This window comes from Mesoplodon bidens, assembly GCF_964165515.1.
Source record: "Mesoplodon bidens genome assembly, chromosome: 6".
In the NCBI taxonomy this organism is placed as follows: Eukaryota; Metazoa; Chordata; class Mammalia; order Artiodactyla; family Ziphiidae; genus Mesoplodon; species Mesoplodon bidens.
The window spans coordinates 43296559-43319363 of record NC_138162.1 but is presented as its reverse complement, the minus strand read 5'-3'; the positions used below and the strand labels follow the sequence as shown (position 1 = coordinate 43319363).

General features: G+C 42.8%; 1 protein-coding gene across 3 annotated transcripts in view; it reads left to right on the top strand.

Moving 5' to 3' along the window:
- NTRK2 (neurotrophic receptor tyrosine kinase 2) overlaps positions 1–22805 on the top strand; it is a gene marked incomplete at both ends in the record, with an annotated part of 387120 nt that overhangs the window by 312284 nt on the left and 52031 nt on the right. For all 3 annotated transcript variants that reach the window (XM_081236432.1, XM_081236431.1, XM_081236430.1), the window contains one exon: positions 4848–5082. In XM_081236432.1, coding sequence (XP_081092558.1) covers positions 4848–5082 — 235 coding nt within the window. The remainder of the gene's footprint in view (positions 1–4847; positions 5083–22805) is intronic.

Sequence of the window (22805 nt, the reverse complement as noted above, 5' to 3'; positions counted from 1 at the left end):
AGGAAGCTGGCGGTCACCCTGCTGGAGCCCATAGTGAGTGTTCTCGTCCTGTATATACCAGGGGAGAGAAGAAATGTGCTGATCCAGACCCTCCTTGGTGAAGGAAAACAAGCGATGCTTTCATTTGCATTAAGCAGAGGCACGATGGAAGCCGCACATTTATGATCTCGAACAATGGAAAGAGTAAGAGGTCCCAGTAGTGAGGGCTAGGAGACCCGGGTTCTCCCTCCTATTCAGCATCAGCTGCTTGGGTCCCTCGGGTGGGTCCCCAGCCACACCACCTCGGCCACCTGAACTCTCAGGTGGGTCTGAGTTAGATACTCTTAAAGTTATATCTGGCTCTAGCACACTGTTTTCTTTAAAATATAACTAATCTTTGAAAGATTAGTATAATTTAGGAGAAAGAAGAAAGATGTTCCTCACTGGCCTCAGTTTCCTCACCTGTAAAAGGGGTGCGATAGCACCCATTTCAAGGCCTAGTGTCAGGACTCTTGTGATGGCAGGTAATCAATAGATGTTGTCCCCACAACCCTTCTTCTCTGACACATTTTCCTCTTTATTTTGGCTGAGGCGTCCATAATCCCAGGGAAGTGACGCCTTTTGTGTTACAGCAGCACCTAGACTGCTCTGTTCTCCTCTAGTTTCTACGGGCACTGAAGAGAGCTTTCCACAGAAATCGGCACCAGTAGCTTCATGCAGCCCCTGGAAGGTTCAGGAACTGTACAGTTTAAGGAATAAGTCAATTGCTGAGACAACAGTGGAAGGGTGAGAGAGTACTGCTGTGTTTAGAAATGTCATCCCATGGTTTGTACAGTCTGGATCATTTTGACCATCCCTAGCCTCGTGAATACACGTGCACGGGTGATAGGAGAGAGGATGATGGGAGCTTTTGCACATTACCTTGACACATCTAATGTGAAAGGAAGAAAAGAAGCTGAATTTGGTTGAGGTCTGCTGCTTATAGAGCTAATTTCCTTTGTTCCCATGTTTTAGAATATGTCCCTAACTTAAAATGGTACTTTCCAAAAACTGTAGCTTACTCACCTGGATGCAATTAAATGCCTCTGTGAGCTCAGACTCTGTATATGTGTGTGTGTGTGTGTGTGTTGATTCTTTCACTTTCAGTTCCATCCCTTGCTCTCCTTCCTGCCTTCCAGAAGGAGCAGTCACCTAATTCTCCCTTGGCAGCTTGCACAGGGCATGGAGCTGTTGAAAACCTCCTGTGCTCCATTTCAGAATCTGCTGAACTCTGGGAACAAGAGCTTTTCCATGCCAAGAATCAGGTTCTCAGGTCCAAGGATGTGCTGTGAACTACAGTCTGTCCTCTCTTTCTGGAAGGGAACCCAGCCCTTACACTGCCATGAATGTGTCCCCAAGTGTCATTGGAACTGCCCTATAAAGACAGCTGTCTACAATTATCCTCCCACCCTTTTTATTCATCCAGAAGCCATACATTGAGGACCAAAAACATGGCCAGGCCCTATGCTAGGGTGGCTGGGAGATGAGCAGTCCACCATTGTCCTTGCTTTCAAGGAGATGACAATTTTTCCCCTTAGAATTCTCCTGAATTCCCTTCCAATAAGGGGAAGATAGAGACAGCTTTTTTTTTTTCAAGCAATAACAGCTATTTATCAGGAATTCCCTGGTGGTCCAGTAGTTAGGACTCAGCGCTTTCACTGCCAGGGCCAGGTTTGATCCCTGGTCGGGGAGCTAAGGTTCCGCAAGCTGTGTGGCAAGGCCAAAAAAAAAAAGCTATTTGTTTATTGAGCCTTTCTAAGCATTGTAAATGTTTTAAATGTATCAACATAGTAAGCTATTATTACCGTCATTTCCATATTACAGTTGAAGAAAGTGAGTCAAGCAGCTAGTGAGTGACAGAGTTGAGATTCAAACCCATAGCCAGGGCTGCAAAACCCATAGTCTTAACCATGTCAGTACTTCCTCTTGAAGTGGCCATTAAAAAACCAGAAGGAAAGCAGTGTTCTGTAGAATTCTGGAGCCAGAGGAGTGTGGCTAAGTGCTGCCGTCACCCCCATTGGGAGGCAACAGGCCGAACAAGGCAGGGTGGGCAGCCTCCCTCGTCAGAATCCCCCTGAAGCTATTACCTGCTCCCCGAGCCAGGGCACCGGTGGTGCTTTCCCCTCTTGAGACATGTTCTCCTGGAAGAGGTGAAATATGTTTTTATTTCCAAGAGCTGAGGGGTAACCTGTGGAGTGAAGCAAAGTGAAGCAAAGCAACATTGTTTATTCTCCTCTTAAGAACTTGTTTAGAAGACTTGCCTGCCCTGTTTTTACAGCAGGACTTTCTGCTCAAGCAAAGCATTCAAAGGCTTCTTCTATTAAAATGAGCCTTGTTCAAATACCCAGAACCAAGCAGGAGCAACGCCTGGTTAAAAATGCAGGAGCCTGCCCCAACCCACAGGGAAGGAGGTGGAGTGCGGAGGGCCCTGGAGGTCACCAGCTTTCCAGTGCTGCAGAGTGGAAAGCTGGCAGATGGGGGCTTTGCAGAGAGGTGGCCTTTTGTGCTTGGCCTCTAACTTTTCCTCTTTCCTGGAGTCTTTGCCACAGACAGATTCTTAGAGGAGTCTGGATTTCTGGAGCTGAAATAAGGCTGTGAAAAATCAACAACTTATTTCACTCTTTGAACTAAATCTATGAAGATTTCATCCTGGCCTATTTTCTCTGGGTGTTTCAGGATTTCCCATAATGTATGTTCATCCCTAGGTCCTTTTCCTGGTGTCTCCTATGATGAGTGAAAACACTGTCGCTTTCCCCTGCCCCTTCAGTGCTAGGAAGGGTTGGGCTTCAGTGACCTTTAGTGAGGTGGGAGGGGCCGACCCTGAGAGCCCCATCACAGGCCAACCACAAAAAGAAATGCACAGATGATGACTTGTGTTTTCGTATCACCATCCATTTCTTTTTTTAAAGAAAACTTTGTTTGCAAAGCCTTTTTCTCCAGCTTTCCAATGAAAGTCTACAAAGCACCATACAAGCAGAGTCTCAAGTATCCCCTGTCAGTGTAATATCATTAGGAAGGTGTAGTCAGTATCCCCACTTTACAGAATGAGGAAACAGGCCCAGAGACGTTCTGTAGCCCACCTGAGCTCACAGCTAGCATGTTAGAAGGAGATCACATTCAGTTCTGATAACCCAGAGCCTTGGCCGCTGCACTGTAAGATTTCTTACTCCAGAGGGAGATTCTGAGCTGGAGAGAGTCCGAAGCTTTTCCCGTATTCTCCTCCATATGACCATTGGCAGTTGGGGCTGTAGTTTGAATGGAGGTGAAATAAATGTGTCAGGACTTGCCTTGTACAAAAACAGGAATGGCTAAATCCAGATATTCAGAGATAAAAGGAACCTAAGTGATCACCCAACATAATACCCCTATGGATTTTTGCCTAATGGGGAAATTACAGAGTGGACAAGTTAAAAGTCTTCCCCAGATCATGGGGCTGGACACCGCGAGGACTGGGAAACTCCTCACCTCCTTGTCCAGTGCTTGTTCTCTGAAAATGCAAGAATGAATGATCTGGTGACAGCGTGTTTTGGGAACTACTGTGGCTGGAGACATGATGGGAGGGGCTATGGGGCTGGTGGGTCGTAGGAGGGGCAAAACGAGCTGGATGTTCTTGGGTAATTCTGACTCTCTTATTTTCAAATACTCATATAGCTCTGGACCCCCATAGGTGGGGTCACCCACTTTAAATTCTAAAATTTAGAATCCTCTATGTTTGTTTTAAGTGCTTCCAACTGTCCTGAAGGAGATCTTCTCCCTTCTTTCCCTTTGGGAGACAGAAACGCTTTGACTCCCACCCTGGCAGGTCCAGCAGCAAAGGACACCTTTACTCCTTGCCCTGCAGCACCCCTCAGGCTGTCAGGGGCAGTGACTCCAGTCGGCTCAGCAGGGTTCCGGGGTGGGGAATGCGGAAAGTGGGGTGGGAGCGGTTCATGATGGCATCCTAAGACTGGGACTCTCTCCTGCCTGAAGCACATGCCAGTGTTAAGATGCCTTAAGTTGTCACATAGCTGGGAAAAGTCTGGGTGTGTAAGACAGAAGATAAAGAAGGTATACGACACCATACTTCACCGCTCCCCCCTGCCCCCCGCCATAGTGTGGGGAATAAGACTTGCCCCAGTAAAAGAATAAATGTGTTGTGATTCAAAAGTCTCTCCTATGTGGTGCCCAGGACATGTGTTGAGCTGGAGGTCAGGGATAGGGGTGGGCCAAAGGAGATGGTATTTTTCACTGGGAATGAATGTCCAGGATGAGGATGCCCTGGGATTCTGCTGAGTTGAGCTTGGGGATAACATGGGCAGCTTGAAGCCATGTTGGGCCACAGGGCAGGTGGAGTAGGGGAGAGCAGAGCTGCACTCTGGAGGGAGTGAGGGCCCTCTGCTGCAGCATGTGGCTGGGAGCACAGAGTTGGGGCTCCTGCTAGGGTGCAGTGACCCCTCACTCCAGGAGAGCCAAACTCTCCCCCCAGTGTTTTATTTTGATTTGGGTTTTTTTGTTTGCTTGTTTTTTGCTTCATCCACCCACTGCTTTTCAGGGTCTTGGGATCTAGCCAGTGCCTCATCCCAGCATAGTTCCAGAACCCTAAAATGTGAACCTGTCTGTGTGTCGAGGGGGCACTATTCAGGCCCACATGGCCCTGAAATGCTAGACTTTCTGGGAAATAAAGCCTAGGTGCTCTAGAGGCTTTAGAGATAAAATTGTGAGTGGAGCATCCTTCCTTCCTCTTTTGCTAAGTCAGGCAGCATCTTTCCACACCAGCAGCTGATGTGGGGCAAAGGGCCCCTCAAGGCAAAGAGCTGAGGCTCCAGCAAGGCCTTCTGTGTTCTCCCCAGGGCGCACGGACCTGACGCCGTGCTGATGGCCGAGGGCAACCCGCCAACGGAGCTGACGCAGTCGCAGATGCTGCACATCGCCCAGCAGATCGCTGCGGGCATGGTCTACCTGGCGTCCCAGCACTTCGTGCACCGAGACCTGGCCACCCGGAACTGCCTGGTGGGCGAGAACCTCTTGGTGAAGATTGGGGACTTCGGCATGTCCCGGGACGTGTACAGCACTGACTACTACAGGGTGAGTGGCTGTACCGAAGAAGAGACCCCAGGGCCATCCTTCCCTGGGGGGTCCCTTGTTGTATTAGTTTGCTAGGGCTGCCACAACAAAATACCACAGACTAAGTGGCTTACACAACAGAAATTGATTTTCTCACAGTTCTAGAGGCTAGAAGTCCAATATCAAGGTGACGGCAGCGTTGGTTTCTTCTAAGGCTTCTCTCCTCAGCTTACAGACAGTGCCTTCTCACTATGTACACCCTCACATGGCCTTTTCTCTGTGCACGGGCATCCCTGGGGTCTCTCTGTGTGTCTAAATTTCCTCTTCTTATAAGGATGCCAGTCAGACTGGATTAGAGCCCACCCTAACAGTCTCATTTTAGCTTAATCGCCTCCTTAAAGGCCCTATCTCCAAATACAGCTGTGTTCTGGGATTCTAGGGGCTAAGGCTTCTACATATAAATTTGGGGGAGACACAGCTCAGCCCACAACACCGTCCTGCTCTTTCCATGGCTCTCCAGAGCTGTGTGTGAGATCTCCAAGAGGAAAGTTCTCAACATGAGAGTTCTGCCAGGGGAACCCTTGGAAAAATTCCAGGAGGCCATGAGGTTAAAGGATTTTGAGGTTTGGATTTGATTCTGTGAAACTATGCCAGGAGCCTTTGTTTGAGGCTTGATCTAAGGTGAACTGGTTCACATAAATGAAAGTACGCTAAGACCCTGGAAGTTCCCACTCAGAACCATCTTGGCTGAAAGTGGATTGGCTGGTGGCCATCTTGGTAAGAGGTTCTGTCCTACCGAGTCTGCCTGGGGTTCCATCATTTGAAACACTAACAGCTAGAGTTATAGACAATAATTCAAATCCACTGATTACCTGGAGTTGGCATCCTTGGCATGTTAGATTTGTTAACTGACATCTCAGAACTTGGGTATGAAAGAAAAGGGTTATTTCTGGAAACTGAGAAGTCATGATATTGAAGATTTGGGTTGTGTTCTACCACCTCAAACCACCAATTTTGTTTTCTTGTTGTTTTGCTTGATTTTTAAAGGGAGAGGGATGTAGGAAGAAAAAGAAATAAATGTTCTAGAAATATATTACCTAAGAGGATAAAACTTAGAACTCCACTAACTTTCATACTAGGTTAGGGCTGGTGAAGAAAATGCCTGTTCTCGCCTTTGCTCTGCCCTTTATGATTTATGTTTGAGGAGGAGCCTTCTCAGTTTGTCTCCTGTACTCCTCCTCCCTGCAGCCTCCCTCACCTCTAGTGCCTCTGCCCTTTAGCCGAGCTGATTTTCCTACAATTAGTCTAAGACAATGAATCCATTGCCTTGCTGCGTATTCTTCTATAGATTGATTTGTGGGGTTTCTTCCTTTGTCACCTTGATGAGCATTGTCCACGTTTTATATAGCAAGAAAGGATGGAGAACAAATTGTAAAGGATTTTCTTGGGTGTATTTGCAGGAAACATGGGCAGTCTTCACTTCAGGTGTTCAAAACAGAGTTGCAAAGCACCTGTCCTGAGTCTAGCAATGACTGACTAATTTATTCCAGATGGCTAAAACATGGCCAGAGGTTACCTGCCCATGGATGCATCTTCTCTGTTAGCTCTGCTCCCTTGGCAGGAAGGGGGGATAGGGGCGTTTCCCGGTCTCAGGAGACAAAGGGACACATGAGTTCTTCCTTAAGAAATCTTTGCTGATCTTGATGAGCATCCAAGGAAGAAACATGTGGCCCAAGCAATAGCTCTCCCTTTCACAGTAAGTTAATAAAGGTTTCAGAGTGCTTGGCACAAAATAAGTGCTCGATAAATATTTTCAACCTTATCATTATCCAAATCGATAAAGTTATGCTTCATTCTCAAAACCGGGACTGAACTAAGTAGAACTCAGTGTTCTTTTCTACAATCTCTAGAAAAATAATTCAGAGGAAGAAGACTTAAAAGCTCAATGATATGAAGATAAATTACCCAATTAGAAAATAGGCAAAGGATTTAAGTTTCTTTTGGTGTCCCCAAAGAAAATGTACAAATGGCCAATAAGTACATAAAATGATGCTCAACATCATTAGTCATTAGGGAAATGTAAATCAAAACCACAGTGAGGTACCATTTCACATCCACTTGGCAAAACAGACAATAAGAAGTGTTAACGGGGCTGTGGAGAAATTGAAACCCTCATAAAGTGCTGGCGGGAATGTAAAATGGTACAGCTGTTTTGGAAATAGTTTGGCAGTTCTTCAAAACGTTCAACACGAGTCACCATATAACCCAGCAATTTTACCCCTAGGTATATACCCAAGAGAATTGAAATCATATGTTCACACACACACACACACACACACACATACATACACACACACGCACACAAACTTGTACACAAACGAAATAGCGGCATTATTCATTATAGCTCAAAAGTGGAAACAATTTCAGTGTCCATTAACTGGTGAACAGATAAAATGTGGTCATCCATACGATGGGCTATTATTCATTAATTAAAAGGAATGAAGTACTTATTCATGCTACAACGTGGATGAACCTTGAAAACACTATGGTGAGTGCAGAAAGTCAAGTGCAAAAGGTCACATACTACATGCTTCCATTTATATGGAATGTCCAAAATAGGCAAATCCATACAGACAGAAAATAGATTTGTGGTTGCCAGGAGCTGAGGGGCAATGGGGAACGAGGAGTGATTGGATATGGAGTTTCTTTTTGGGTTGATGAAAATGTTCTAGAATTCTATAGTGTGATGACTGTTTAGTATATGTGTAAATATACTTAAAACCATTGAATGTATCCTTTAAAAGGGTAAATATTATGGTATATGAATTGTATCTCAATAAAAAAGCCTAGAAAAATACTAACAAAACAGTGACCATCGTTATAGACATGAGAAGTTAGCCTTGGTCCTTTATGCATTATAAAAACACTGTCATTTGTCATCTACCATATATTCTGATTTGTTGAAAAGAAAATCCTCCACTTAAGTGACATTTTCCTGAAGTATTTCCTTCTGAATTGATTGGAGGAAATAATGATTCCCAGTTCCTTTATTTATTAAATGTTCTTCATGGAACTATCCCAGTCATTAAGAAATGTTCTTCAGATGCCACATTGATTTAATCCCCCCACCATGGTCATTACTCAGTGGCAGCTGCAGGGTTTGTATGTTTGCTTGGTTGTTTGTTGCTCCCATTGAGGAAGAGGAGAAAAAAACGGCCTTTTGTTGGCCTCTATGATAGGTGGGCCTGGGTGGGAGCCGGTAGGAAAGTGGATGATGGGTGTAAGAACCTGACAATTTGATGGTAGCTTAGGACAACTAAGAAATTATGCATTCTATTTTGCCTTCTCTAAAATTTCAAAATGGTGGTACACTTTTTGGTTCCATGAAAGTATTTATTGTCATAGAACTCATTTGTAGAATATTATTGCTTATTTAAATATCAAAAGTCTGTCAGTAGAGCCCATTCTCTTGAGTTTGTCAAATCGACAAGTAGAAGCTGGTGCTCTGTTTGTGCAGGTGAGTTGAGTACATCATGCAGTGGCTATTTCCCAGGACACTCTTGCTTTCACATGAGTTACCCACCTGTTGGATCATACATAAGCTTAGCATTGAGCCTGTCCCCATAATAGTGTCTCTTCATCTTCTCTGCCACGTCAGCTGGGGAATGTGTTCTCCTTACAGCTCTGGTTTCTCATTTGTGGGCACATTTTCTTCATTGTTTTGTTCCTAGCTTCTCCAAAAGCCTGCACACTCCAAGGTGGGGAGCTGCTGTGGCCAATGTGGGCTGTCATCACCAGTGTTAAGTATCCTTCCTGCCACAGTAATGGAAGAGGATTTTTGAGTTCACCGAGGCTATCTTATATGGAAGGATGGCGATCGGGCCTAGAGTCAACTGGATTATTAAGGAGTAACATGTCCCTTATCTTTAAGCAAGAACCAGTCCCAATGGCAGCCTGAGCCTCTGTTCACGGTGGCTTGTGAGCAGCCTTGCAGGATGGCCCCAGCTCTGTGCGATCCATGGCAGGAGGAGCGGGTGGCAGCTGTTTCTCCATCATGGGGGAGCTGGCAGCACCAGGAAATGGCTGCCTCGAGGCTTCCACCCTGTTGCAGCTGAGCTAATTATATCTTCCCAAAGAAGGAAGAAATCGGAACACTACATTTGCATTGAAACCAGCCTGATATGGCAGGTCCAAAATTACTCTAGCATTTATGTTCTCTGAATTATTTTAATTAGCAGCTCTGCAGTACCAGTCTTTCATTTCATTTTTATTCCTTCCCTCCACTGGCAAAGCCTGGCATTTAGGAAGCATCTGAACCAGATTCCTGTCAGAGACCTAGGGTCTCACTCTACTTGGTCATTACTATGCCACAGTGTATCCACTGAATTTTTTTAATGTGCACTTTGGTATTTGCCACAATTTGGCTTCAACATGCATTTAAAATGAATGTGACTGTTGGTGAGCAGAGAGCCCCAAATATCTGAAATCCTCGCTTTTAAGTCTTATACCCCTTTGGGCTTTAGTTTTATGGTGGCAGGGGGTAAGAAATCCTATCCTTTAATTCATCTTTCACTTAAGAAGAAAAGAGAAAGATGCAGAATCGGCAAATTGATTAATGGTGGAGATTAAAAGAAGCAAATGAATATAGCTTGGCTAAGCAAGGCCATTGTCAGAATCCTGAAGTGTTAAAATGATATAAACAACAAGTCTAGAAATCATCTTCAAGTGCTTAATACAGTTTATGAACAGCAGAGAGAAAAGACGATGGTTTTTCTTAAAATAAGCTGATATAATGAGTAGGAAAAGAACTGTTTTGAACTTCAGTATGTTGTCTCTTAATCTGCCCACCCTGGAGGAAGAGGGGTAATAAACTGGAAAATAAAGTCCTGAACCATAGAGGAGAGAAGAAGGCTTAGGTAATTTAAGAACTGGACAAGCACATAGGAAATAATCAAGGATGAACTTTCATACCTTGGTCTTTGAAAAAATGTGTTTATTTTAAAAGAAATATTTGGATGTAATGTGAACATTTCTAGATAGGTAGGTAGACAAACAGATGGATGGATGGATGGATGGATAGATAGATAGATCTCAGCTCATTCCACAGATGTTTTTAGTGTGTTGTGTAAAATGCCCAGGTCATTCCCTCTATGAGGAGCAGCATGGCATCTACCAATTCCAGTTCCACCTCCTCCCTGACTTTCTCCACGCAGAGTAATGGCTCACAAATCTGTGATCCCTCAATACTTCATATAAATAAGCATTACAGCATAGAGCACGTTGCATCATGGAAACCTGTTCATGTGCATGTCTTCTCACTGATATGAAAGCAGGGAGAGGACAAGTCTAATATATCTTTGTATCTGTGCAAACTGTAAGAGTGCAGGGCACATACTATGTATGCTGAACAGGACACACATAAGGAAAAGCCTTGATGAGCATATCTTTTTAGCCCTGTTGATGAATACAGAAGATACTCAGATTTGCAGATAGCCTCTCTATGAGTCTAGGAGTGCTGTCTTCAGGAAGTAAAGCCAGAGGTATAGGGACATCCTTATCTCAGACAATTTATTTTCAGTAGAAAGCTCAGAGCTTAAACTTATTTACATTAATACTGTAGTAGAAAAACTTCCTCTGATATACTTTGCCTAGAACCCATAAATCCAGGCATGGCATTCATTTTAAGGGCAACACAATCCCTTCCTGAAAGAAGAATACCTCAATGTCATTAACTCTCTTTTGCAGATATCATTTCCTTATTTTCCTCCTTAACAGATACTCACACAATGACTCTTAACATGAACAATTATAGACCTTTCTGGTTGGGTTCTTTTGATTAAAGTGGCCCCAGAAATGTAAGAGTTTGTTTATTCTTTGAAATCATCTTCAATTTATGCCTTGTACAACAGTTAGAGAGAGCACAGTTCAGAGGAACCTGTCTGTTGGAGAGAAATCAGAACACTGAGTTCAGACTAATTCTATATAAAAGTTGATTGGCATAAATTGTTTCAAGATTCTAAATTGGCTTAATTTGTATTCAAGCCGCCCTATGAACCTTTCACATATGCTTTGGAGTTGCAACAGGGTGGGTGAGTATTCATTCATTCATTCATTCATTCATTCAACACACATTAATGAAGCAGCTGCTATGTGTTAGATACTGTACTAAATAATAAAGGAGGAGTTTTTAGACATGTGATAATGTGATGAATGCTGTAATAGAAACATGCACCGGGAACGCTAAAGAGAAATCCACCAACCTACACTGGGAAACCAGAGTAGGGTTCACAGAGACATGACATTTGAGCTGGTATTTAAGATATGAACCCAAAATTGTTCTAGAGGCAAGAAGGCTATGGGCCAGGAGGGGAGGGGTGGAATTCTTGGCATAGGAGGTAGCATAGGACAAGAGATGGCAAAGTAAACAGTGCGATGCGTGGCCAGGGAATGGGAGTCCTTTGCATGCCTCTGAGGCTAAAAAAGTAGGCTATTTAGGCTATTATCAGATTTCATGGGGGCCTGTTTGCCATGCCAAAGACTTTGGACTTGGTCCTTTTGTCAGTGGGAAGCCACTGAGAGTTTTTATGCCAGAAAGTGGAATGTCATATTGCATTCTGGCAGCTTATGAAAATAGATCCGCCCAACAGATCTCCACATCTCCACTGCTGTACATATTTGCTTGACCAAGACCAGCCTCTCTCAAACTGGAACCATGAGCTGTCAGAGGCTGTTCACCAGTAAAAGAGATCCATGGTCACTAAGGTAAGAATAATTTCCTTTCTAGAGAATGCCTCAGAGCCTTTAATCTATTACTGGGACTTGTGGCCTTTTAAGGAGGGCTATGGAAAGCAGCCAAAGCCTGCACAAAAGAGCTGGCCTTGAGATCCTTTGTCCAGGGGCCTGGTTCCATCCATTTCCTAACTAGTAAAGTCTGTTAGAGGGAGATGGCATAAATCCTCTTGTTTTTTCAGTCTCTGAGTCTCTTCTTCTTGAAATCAAAAGCCCATCCACTTTGTACATGGAAGTACTACATACAGAAATTAAGTGTGCTTTCAGGTATGCTGGAAAGGAAGGTAGGCCATAGCCCATTGACTTGGTTGGGCCAGAAGGATTCTGATTCCTCAGAGTACTGAGAGGTATCCTCAGCAGGTACTTTCTCCCATTTTTACCCATTTTTGAAGCAGTCAGGCCTCAGCTGTCTCATGTCTGTGACATTCCATATCTTTGCATCACTGAGACTGGAGCTCCTTAAAAAAGGAAGCTGGCAACAAAGAGTTAGCTGGAGTATAGAGGAAAGAGCCTCAGACTGGGGTCCTATAGGCAAAGGTTTGAATCTCCAATTTCTCTCTTCTAACTTTATGATTCTATCCGTTAGGAATGAATTTAGCACTTAGCTACTAGCAATGGCCTAAGCAGATAGGGAGTTGCTTTTGTTTGCATGACAAGAAGTTCACAGGTGGGCAGTTTCTGATTGGTTCAGAAGCTTTTCAATGTCAGAGCAATTTTTTGGCACTTGGTATTTTCTTGGTCTTTTCCTCATGGCTGAAAGATGGGTGCAGCAACTCCAAACATGTCAAAAATGCAATTGGAGGAGGAAGGGGGCAAGATGGCTGCACAGAAAAGATAGTTTCTACCTGCATGCCTTCCTTTCATCAGGAAGTAAATCTTTCCCAGAACATCTCCTCTGCAAAGACTCCATCTTATACTTCACTGGCCACACATGGGCCAAGACTAAGGACTGAATACACTTGCAGAGATCAGTGGCTTTCTGAAGACCTAGACAAACTATGGTTCTACTATAGGTAAAAAGGAACTGAAAGTGAATGGATGAATGGGTTTGGGAAGAGCAAAGAAAACCATGCCATACTCACCTGATGTGCCATCATGGTCTCTGTTTCTTTATTCTCAATGAGCTCCTGCCTTTAATGCTTGTTGAGGACAATAAATTGAAGTGGCACATAATCAATGCTAAAAAACAAAAGTGCTGGCATTTTTCAGTAGGAGATTTTTACTCCTCTGTATGTAATGCTTCTTTTTTCTCAAGCTGCTTTTAAGATTTTCTCTTGGGTTTATTGGCTTTCTTGGATTTGTGGGCTTATAGTTTTCATCAATTTGAAATTTTCTGACCATTATTTGTTCAAATATTTCTTCTGTTCTCCCTACTTACCTGCTAGGGACTCCAATTTCACTTTTATTAAACTACTTAAAATTGCCTCATTGCCCACTGAGCTCTTTTCATATTTTCAGATTCTCTTTTCTTTGTGTTTCATTTTGGATAGTTTCTATTATTCTGTTTTCAACTTCCATAACTTTTTTTCTTCTGCAGTGTCTAATTTTCCATTATTCCCATTCAATATATTTTTCATCTCACATATTCAAGTTTTCATTACTACAAGTTTAATATGGGCCTTTTCTTATACTTTCTAGTCTTCTAGTTAACTTTTTAAACATGTGGAATGCATTTGTAATAAATGTTTTCAGTATATTTGTCTATAGTTCCATCATGTGTGTCAGTCCTGGATCAATTTCCATTGATTGATTTTTCTCCTCATCATGGATCATATTTTCCTGCTGCTTTGTATCCTGGTAACTTTAGATTGGATGCCAGACATTATGAATTTTATGTTGTTGGATGCTAGATATTTTGCCTTCCTAAAAATATTTTTGAGCTTTGTTCTGTAATGTGGTTATATTGCCTTGAAGCTGTTTGATCCCTTTGTGTGTTGCTGTTAAGATTTATTAGGCAGTATCAGACCAGTGCCTACTTTAGAGCTAATAATTCCCCACTACTGAGGCAAGATCCACTAGGTACTCTACCTAATTCCCCATGAATCATGAGGTTTTCACTCTGCTTCATTGGGAACTGGCAGTATTACTGGTCCTGTGTGAGCACTGGGCACTGATCCTTTTGGACAGTCTTCCCCAGCCATTGATAGTGTCCTCACATGTGTGTAGTGATCAATACTCAGCTGAATACGTGAGGGGCGCACTCTATAAATCTTCAGAGTCTTCTCTGTGTGCAGCTCTCTCTTCTTTGGCATTCTGCCTTTTCCATTCTAGTCACCTTGATGTTTCAAGGCCCTCTGCTCCATCTCCTCAATCCAGGGAGCATGCTGGGCTCCACTTGGAGTCCTCTGTCTCTTTCAATGAATTAAGCTTGGTAACCATGGAACTCACTATGTTTGTTTCTCATCTCTCAAGAATCGTTATCCCTCATTGCCTGTTAACTAGTGTCTTGAAAATAATTGTTTCATATACATTTATTTAAGCCAGTTTTGGGTTGTTTCAGATAAGAAGGTATATTTTTTCCCTGTTACTCCACCTTGCCTAAAGGTAAAAGACAGTCACCATTTCTCATGATTAATATGTCATTAAAAAAAAACTATCAGTGAACCACTTACAAACTGCAGTAAAGAAAACAAGTTCTCCCACATTTTTAGAACATCTACTTCCTGTGAAGGATTTTTTTCTTTTTAATTAAATAACTTACATTTACATAATACTTCTTCTACAATCAAAGTTTTCCTGCCTACACAAGATTATTACTTTAGTAAGACAGTAGATTGTCTCCATCTTCAGTGAGTATTGAGCAAAAGGAAATTATCTAAACTTCCCTGTTACCTCTGAGAGATTCCCCAGGCTCAAAATGTGAACTGGTTCAAGAAGGCTTTGGAAGAAGATGTGTGGGCAGAATATTAATAATGCTCCACACTTTTTACATTTTCCCACAATCATTGTCCTGTGGTCAGAGACAGAACACCTTGGATGGATAAATGACTGAATTAGTCCAAGATGGTACTGCATATATAATTTTTAGCCATACTTCTTCAATATGTAGATTCTGAATGAGACATGTTCTGTTCCCTAAAGAAAACCACAAATCTCTTGGGGAGAAGAAACATAGTGAATCACTCTGATGCTAGGCAGTATGATACAAGTTGTGAAGCGTAGAGATAAATTGATTTTTATTGGCATGTGGGATGAAATCTGGAAAATTCTCTGGAAGAAATAAGATTTGACCTGGGTCTTAAAGGAAGAATAGCAAATGAAGGTGTTATTGAACTTAAAGACTATTGCAGATGACTGAAGTTATAATCAAGACTAGGTGACCTGATTACAAGTGCTTCTTGGGCAAAATATGCATCTTCTAACCTTGACCTCCACAATGCCTCACACAGTGCTGAGCACTTTCTAGATTCTTAGTGATAATGATAATTGCCTAAAAGGAAGGTCTGAGAAAGATTATATACCATTCCCCCTGGAAGTCTTTGAAAGTAAAGATGTTGTCCACCATAGTGGGTCTTCAGGATGGAAATAGCTCCAAGTGCAAGTATGATTTGACTCCATCTCTCAACTCTTCATAAAACTTTCTTAGAATTCTGTCCTCAAGCAGTTAGTTCACATTCCTGTTTGGTCTATTTGTCCAGATTTGAAAAAAATTATAAAACTACAAAAGATTGTTATGACAACCTCACCTAATGCTGTGTACATACAAAGACATTAAAAACTTCAGGATTGGACATCCCTGGTGGCACAGTGGTTAAGAATCTGTCTGCCAATGCAGGGGACATGGGTTAGATCCCTGGCCCAGGAAGATCCCATATGCCGTGGAGCAACTAAGCCCACAAGCCACAATTACTGAGCCCACGTGCCGCAACTACTGAAGCCCGCCTGCCTAGAGCCCATGCTTCACAACAAGAGAAGCCACCCCAATGAGAGGCCCGCACACTGAAACAAAGAGTAGCCCCTGCTCACTGCAACTAGAGAAAGCCCGCCCCCAACAACAAAGACCCAATACAGCCAAAAAATAAATAAAATTTAAAACAAACAAAAAAACTTCAGGATTGATCCCTCTGCAGAGTTGCAGCAGCTTCTCTTGGTGGTCTTTCCATTTGTGGTCATGAGAACTTAATACAGGCATAAAACCTGAAAAATTCTACTGACCAGATAAAAACGAATTCCAAATTAGACTCCACTAAGAGAATTTTCAAACATAAAGTTGCTTTATGATATCCAACTGTGAGACAACTTCTCAAATTCTCTTCATGCTAATGGAAGCATAGCAGGGTTACCTTGCCTGGTACTATCATGCTCCCCAATATATAGGCTCCCAAGCTTGACCATACCTCTGAATAGCTCAAAGTGCTTTCTTCAAAATATTGATTACTAGGCCTCACCTTAGATATACTGATCCAGCATCACTGAAGATGAGAATTGGGAATTTATATTTTTAACAAGCTTCTTAAGTGAGTCTGATGGGCAGCCAGGTACAAGAATCGTATGGGTCCTGCTCAGCAGCATTTATAGAAAATAGCTAACATGGTCTCATCTGTGCTAAGATTCATATAGTAACTTTATAAAAGATCTTAATTATCAAGCTTCAAAAATAGAATAGGTGCTGTTAAAAATTCTTTCAAACTTGACCCATTGTTTTCCTGATGGAGATAGTGCTATAGTAATTAATGGATTTTTAGGACTTCCAGTGGGAAAAACTCTTTGGATTTTAATCACTATCATACAGTCATATCCTACTCTCCTTATCTTCAGAGCCTAGATTCATTGAACCATGGCATTTCTGAGTTGGTAAATGAAATATTATTTGATACTCTCCCCTCTCATCCTAGGAGGTAAACTTGACTCATTGTCTGGGTAAGTATTGTCAAAGACAACAGGAGGATAGAGAGAGAGACAGAATAAGCAGCAGGTTCAAACTGCTGTGACAGGTGCCTGGACAAGCCAACATCAGATCAGCGACGGCTCCCTGCAGGAAGGAACCCGGGCTCCCTGGCTGGCCCCGCAGACTAGGCAGACCCCTGCTGGCCTCCTCCGTCACTGCATGGTTGTATAGCCGTGTGGGCGATGGTTCGGGGCCCTGTGCAGGAAAAGCAAGAAAAGACTTGTGAGGAGTCAAACAGCTTGTCAAAGTATCCTTGTGGGTGTCTGTATTGAAGTGTCACAGTATGAAGGCTTTTTATTAGCAGCTATTTTAGAACTCTCACACTGAAATGGAACAGTTTCTTCCCTACATGGCATTTCCAGGCTGGCTTCCTCCCTCACAGCCCTATGACAGCATCAGCCATCTCCTAAGGGGGTGGAACACGACGCTGGGCTCCTTTGACGGCACAGCCTGGCGATGTGGCCCACGCCCTCAGCCCTGGAGATAATTTGGTTCATTCACACGTTGCTGATGACGGGGATACGGCCGTGGAGGGTGAGGAGGATTTGAGGCTCATGCCTCAGAATTCGTTTGAACACAGAAACCTTTTGCGAGGGTATAGAGGGATTGATGCCCCAATTTTCAGGGCACAGAGGGAAAATTTACTCCAAGGTGAAGCTGCACAGGGAGTTAAATCCAATATCAGCATGTGTGTGTGTGTGTGTGTGTGTGTGTGTGTGCAGCTACCTCAGGTGTTTGCATGCTTCCCAGCTCTTTTAAGGCAAGTAGTGAATTTCTTCTGGAAAACTCATTAGGCTTCATTGTAGGAAACAATTGTGACCTTAAAAGACTCCTGTTAATGTGTTAGAGGGTTGATGTTGGGTCTTGTAAGGAAGACTAACATTTACTGGCCTTCTTTAATATCTCAGCTTGACATGTAACCTTCTCAACCATCTTTAGCATACAGATGAAGAGAGTAATATTCAGAGAGGTGAAGTCAGTTTCCTGAGATGCCATAGCTCATCCAGGGGGCAGAGCTGACATTTGAACCCCTGTTCTGGAAGGAAAAAAACGTGTTCTTCCCACTCTGAAACTCCCTGGTGCCTTCAGCACAACCACAGCTTCCCCAGTCTTCTCTCTGGGAGGTAGGGACAGGTTGCCTGGTGAATTGTCAGAGTTCTGCCCTTAGTGGTCATAACACGTCCATCTAGGACACTGGCTCACTGTGTAGGACCGTGTCCTAAAGCTTTATTGGCTGCAGGAGAAAAAGGGATACTTTAAATTTCAGAACCACAATGTCGTGGTCCAAGCGCGGTTTGGAAGAAGAAGTTCCAAACACAAAGTATTTTAGAAAAGAGTGAGTTTATTGAGAACAAAGAGAAGAGTTAGTGAGGGGCACTGCAAATACAGTGGGCCAACTTCCTGATAGACCAGGGAGAGCCGACCAGCTTTGTGGGCTAGTAGCCAACTTTTATAGCCTCAAGACAAAGAAAATTCCTGCTGGCAGGATGGCATTAGGTGATTGGTCAGGATGCTACAAGGTTACTACATGATGATTATTTTACCTAATATGGAGTCAGGTGGCTGTCCGGTTTAGATTAGGAGAGCCCCTAACAACAGTTGCTATGGGGGCTCAGTTAATTCCGGAGTTTTTGTCCTGTGTCCTTGACGGAGGGCTCCACACACACAACCTTAAAGGACTTCAGATATAGCCAGTCTGACTTCTCAAGGAGGGAATCTGGATTCTTTCCACATGCCAAATCTGGTTACTATGCCAAGGAACGTGGAACCAGCAGACCTGGCTCCATTCTCACCTGCAGTATGTATGCAGCGTGCAGCTTTGAGCAACTCACTTCATCTCTCTGACCTTACTTTCCATCTTAGTGAAATGGTGAAGTCTGTTCTGCCTGCTACTTAGCACTGTCATGAAGCCACCATAGAAGGTGTAGAGAATATGTATGTAAGTTATTCTTCTTGTTGTTATCAGTGAACAGGGACAACGTGGAATCCTGTGGCATATGTTGGGCTCCGCCTCCCTTGTTTGGAGGAGTGCTCTCTTAGATAAACATCCCTGAAACTGGGATGGGTTTCTAAGAATGTGGGCCTAGTCTCACATCTTTATGGAATAGTCTCAGGGTGTTGCCTTTGGGGCACATACACTGACCATCACGATTTCCTTCAATTCTTGCCTCCTGGATTTATGACATACATCCCACAAGTGTTTTACAGCCACTCTTTATACACTGTTGGGCAACCCCCCCAGGCTAGAGTGATGTGTATGAGGTCTTTGAGAATGTCAAAGGACTTCCCTGATCCTTTCTGCCTGTTGATTTTTACTCTGTATTTCTTCTACTATATCCTTAAAGACGACTTTAGCTGCTACCACAGGAAGCACGTTTTAATATTCTGTGTGATATGCTTCCTTTGTCTCTTTGTGGTTGGTCCAGAACTATCACTTGCTTACCTTTGGCAGCCATGATGAGTCATAACTATTTGCTTGAGCATGAAACACATGTCTTAAAAGGGAAATCATCATGGCCTAAACTACACACACTGCAGCGCAAATTTGACTTAGACAACGTAGGATGGCCTCTGCCCTTTAGCAATCTGATGAAGCCTAGGGACTCCTTCCCCAAATAAAGCTTTAAATGCATAAAATAAAGTACACGGGGCTAAAAAGGAACACAGTTACATTGCAGTACATTTACGTGTTTAAAATATGATATAATAATGCAAGTGTTTTTGTTAAAACATTCAATAATGAGATCTGGTGGAAGGTCTAATAACCACTGTAGTTTCAAAGTGATGAGCATAAATGATGTTTTGAGATATCTGCAACAACAATAATGTAATATGAAAATATCTGATCTATGTGTGACAACTTCACACATGCTCCTGATACTACTGTGGTTTGTGGCCGACGTTAAGAATTGGAAATGCTAACTTTTTGATAGGTTAGTGAAAATTAGATGGAATCCAATCCAATCCAATCCAATCCAATCCAATCCAATCCAAAGAATCCACACATTCTTTTAAAAACAACTTTGAGGGGCTTCCCTGGTGGCGCAGTGGTTAAGAATCCACCTGCCAATGCGGGGGACATGGGTTCAATCCCTGCTCCGGGAAGATCCCACATGCCGCAGAGCAACTAAGCCCGTGTGCCACAACCACTGAGCCTGCACTCTAGAGCCCGTGCTCTGAAACAAGAGAAGCCACGAAAATGAGAAACCCGTGCACCACATGAAGAGTAGCCACCGCTTGCCTCAACTAGAGAAAGCCCATGCACAGCAATGAAGACCCAACACAGCCAAAAAAAAAAAAAGAATAAATAAATTTTTATAAAAACAGACAAACAAACTTTGAGCTCTCCATTTATTCATCTCCTTAGGGTTTCAAATTGCTCTTGATAATATTTGTGCCATTTTTTCTAGATTTAAGGTCAATTTCCTTGATGGAACCAAAGAATATCAAAATAGGAGTTGCACAGTTAACTCACTCAACAAATACTTTGGAGCATCTTATGTGCACTAAGAGGAAAAAAGTGAGCAAAAATCGACACATCGCAGCCTAGTGGAGCTAATGATCCAGCTGGGGAGCCAGGCATTAGTCAGATAAACATATGTAAATAAGAGCTGTGATAAGTGTCATGAAGCAGATGTCCTGAGGGCTGTAAGAATCTGTAACAAGGGATCTGACCTGGTATAGGAACTTTGGGAAGACTGAGGTAGGAATCTTTGAGCTGCATCCTGCAGGTTGGGTTAACTAGGTTGAAAGAGGAGAAAAGTACCCTCCGAGCAGAGAAAACAACAGGTAGAAAGCCCATGTGGCAGAAGTAGCAGAGCAGAGTGAAGGAAACAAAAGATGGCCAGTGTGCTAAGCACAGAGCATGAGATGCAAAATTCAGATGGAGAAGCAGAAAGGAATTACATCACATAGGACGTTGTCAGCCATGCTAAGGATTTTTCATTATCATCAAACAGTGAGATGCTGCTAAGAATTTTAAGTAAGATGTGGGATGGTGCAACTCTGGAGAGCCAGAGCAGCTGTAGGCAAATGGGCTAAGAGGTTCTTACAGAAGTTCAGGAAAGACACGATGGTATGGCGGTCACAGGTGATGACAGTGGAGGCAAAGCCAAGTGAAGAGGCTTATAAGCTATTTAGAAGGCAAAATTGCAGGACTTAGTGGTGGATTGGGTGTGGAAAATACAAAGCACAGGAAGTCAAGGATGTGAAATAGATTTCTGACCTGCATAGCTGGACAGACAGTGGTGCTATTCCCTGTCCTGGTTTTGGAATGGGCTGGCAGACAACAAGGACTCAGTTAGTACATGCTGAGTTTGATGTAATTTTAAGCCATCTATATTTCTAGGGTGTATATTTCTTGCTCTAACAAGCAAGAGGACACTCAGAGGAGGGTGGTCAAGAAGTCTAGGACCATGCCATAGGAGGGATAGTTGAGGGAATGGGGAACGTTGGGACGAGAGAAAGGAAGACCTAGATGTAGACGCAGTTGCTGTCTTCTGCCCCGCAGATGAGGACAGTAGTTCTAGAGGCCAGAACTTGGACTGCTGGGTAAAAGTTTCAGGAAGAAGATTTGGCACTATGTAAAGAGGCTGTGAGTGAGAACTGTGACAGAGGTTGCCTTGACAAGAGATGAGTTTCTTGTCACTGGAGGGAAGTGTCCAAGCATAGGCTTTCCATCTTCCATGATGCTGTAGAAAGGGCTCAGTGTTTTGTAAATTGTGTTCTGTGGAACACAGGGATTTTTGTGGAGGGGTTCAGTGATTAGTTCTATAAACAGTTTATTTAAATGTCATCTGTTTATGTGTACTATAACCATCAATATAACTATTATTACTAAGTGCATTATAACCACTAATAAAAACTAATGGAAACCAACATGCTCAGGTGGGTTGCATATACAGTTTTAGCACACTGGGCAACAGCAAACCTTTAATGTGTTTTTGTGGTTTGATTTATAGTACATAAATATTACCAAGGTGAAATTTTAAAAATAAATTCAGACTGATATGATGCATTTTTATTTGACTTAGTTTGGTGGATTCTGTTTTAAGATTGTATGTGAGGTAGATAACTTCTAAAGCCATTTATCACTCAAAGATTTCAAGGTTTTCATCCTGACAATCAAAATCAGCTACCATATTCTCATTTACATAAATTATTTTAGCCCAAACAAAAAGGATCTGACCAGATATAGGTCTTGTATGTACAGGGAGAAATTCATGAAACAATCTGCTTCCAGAAACAACTGTGGTTCCAATTCACCCAACACTCTCCAGTAAGCCCTCTCCTTACTTCTTTCAAACTTGCCAAACTTCATCTGAGCTTTCAAAGCATTGATTATATGTGCATGGACTATTCTAAAAAGTCTGAGGCTTAGTATCTCATTATACTTATGACATAATTATTTAAATGGTTTAGGGACCATGCCCAACAATTTCTCCATGTCACAGAGAAGAGAATGTTCACAGCTTTGAAGCTGTGAATAATGAAGTGGCAGTAGTTAAAGAGAAAAGAGAGAAAATAGCAAGCAGATCAGAGAAGCCCAGAGAATGTTTGATTAAACTTTTTACCAGATGACTGCTTCACTATTCTCTAGACTCTCAGCAAAACTCACCAGCTTTGCAGTAGAGAGAACATTCACCCAAGGACACACTTGGCTATAACCATATTCTCTACTTGCCCATTCAGTGGTAGAACACCCAGTGTGTCCTTAAATACTCCCACTGAAATGAATGAGAAATGAATAGAAATATGGCAGCTTATTTCAGCCCCTTGCATAACATTCTAGGTTCCTCATTTCCAAACGCCTGTACCTCAAAACCCTTTCAAGTGAGAAACAAAGTTGACCTGCTAACAAGCATAGTACTCCCATTATTAATAAAGTCAGCTGCCTGTGGTTACATGAACCCAAAGTGTCATAAGTAATGATTTCTGTGCATTAAGTACCACCCATATGATTTGCCTGTCATCTGGGCAAACCCAAACCTCCTTGGGCTTCAGTGTATGGGCCTCAATTGTGAAATGAGGGCAGTGCTCGGGTCAGATGACATCTATAGTCCTTCTA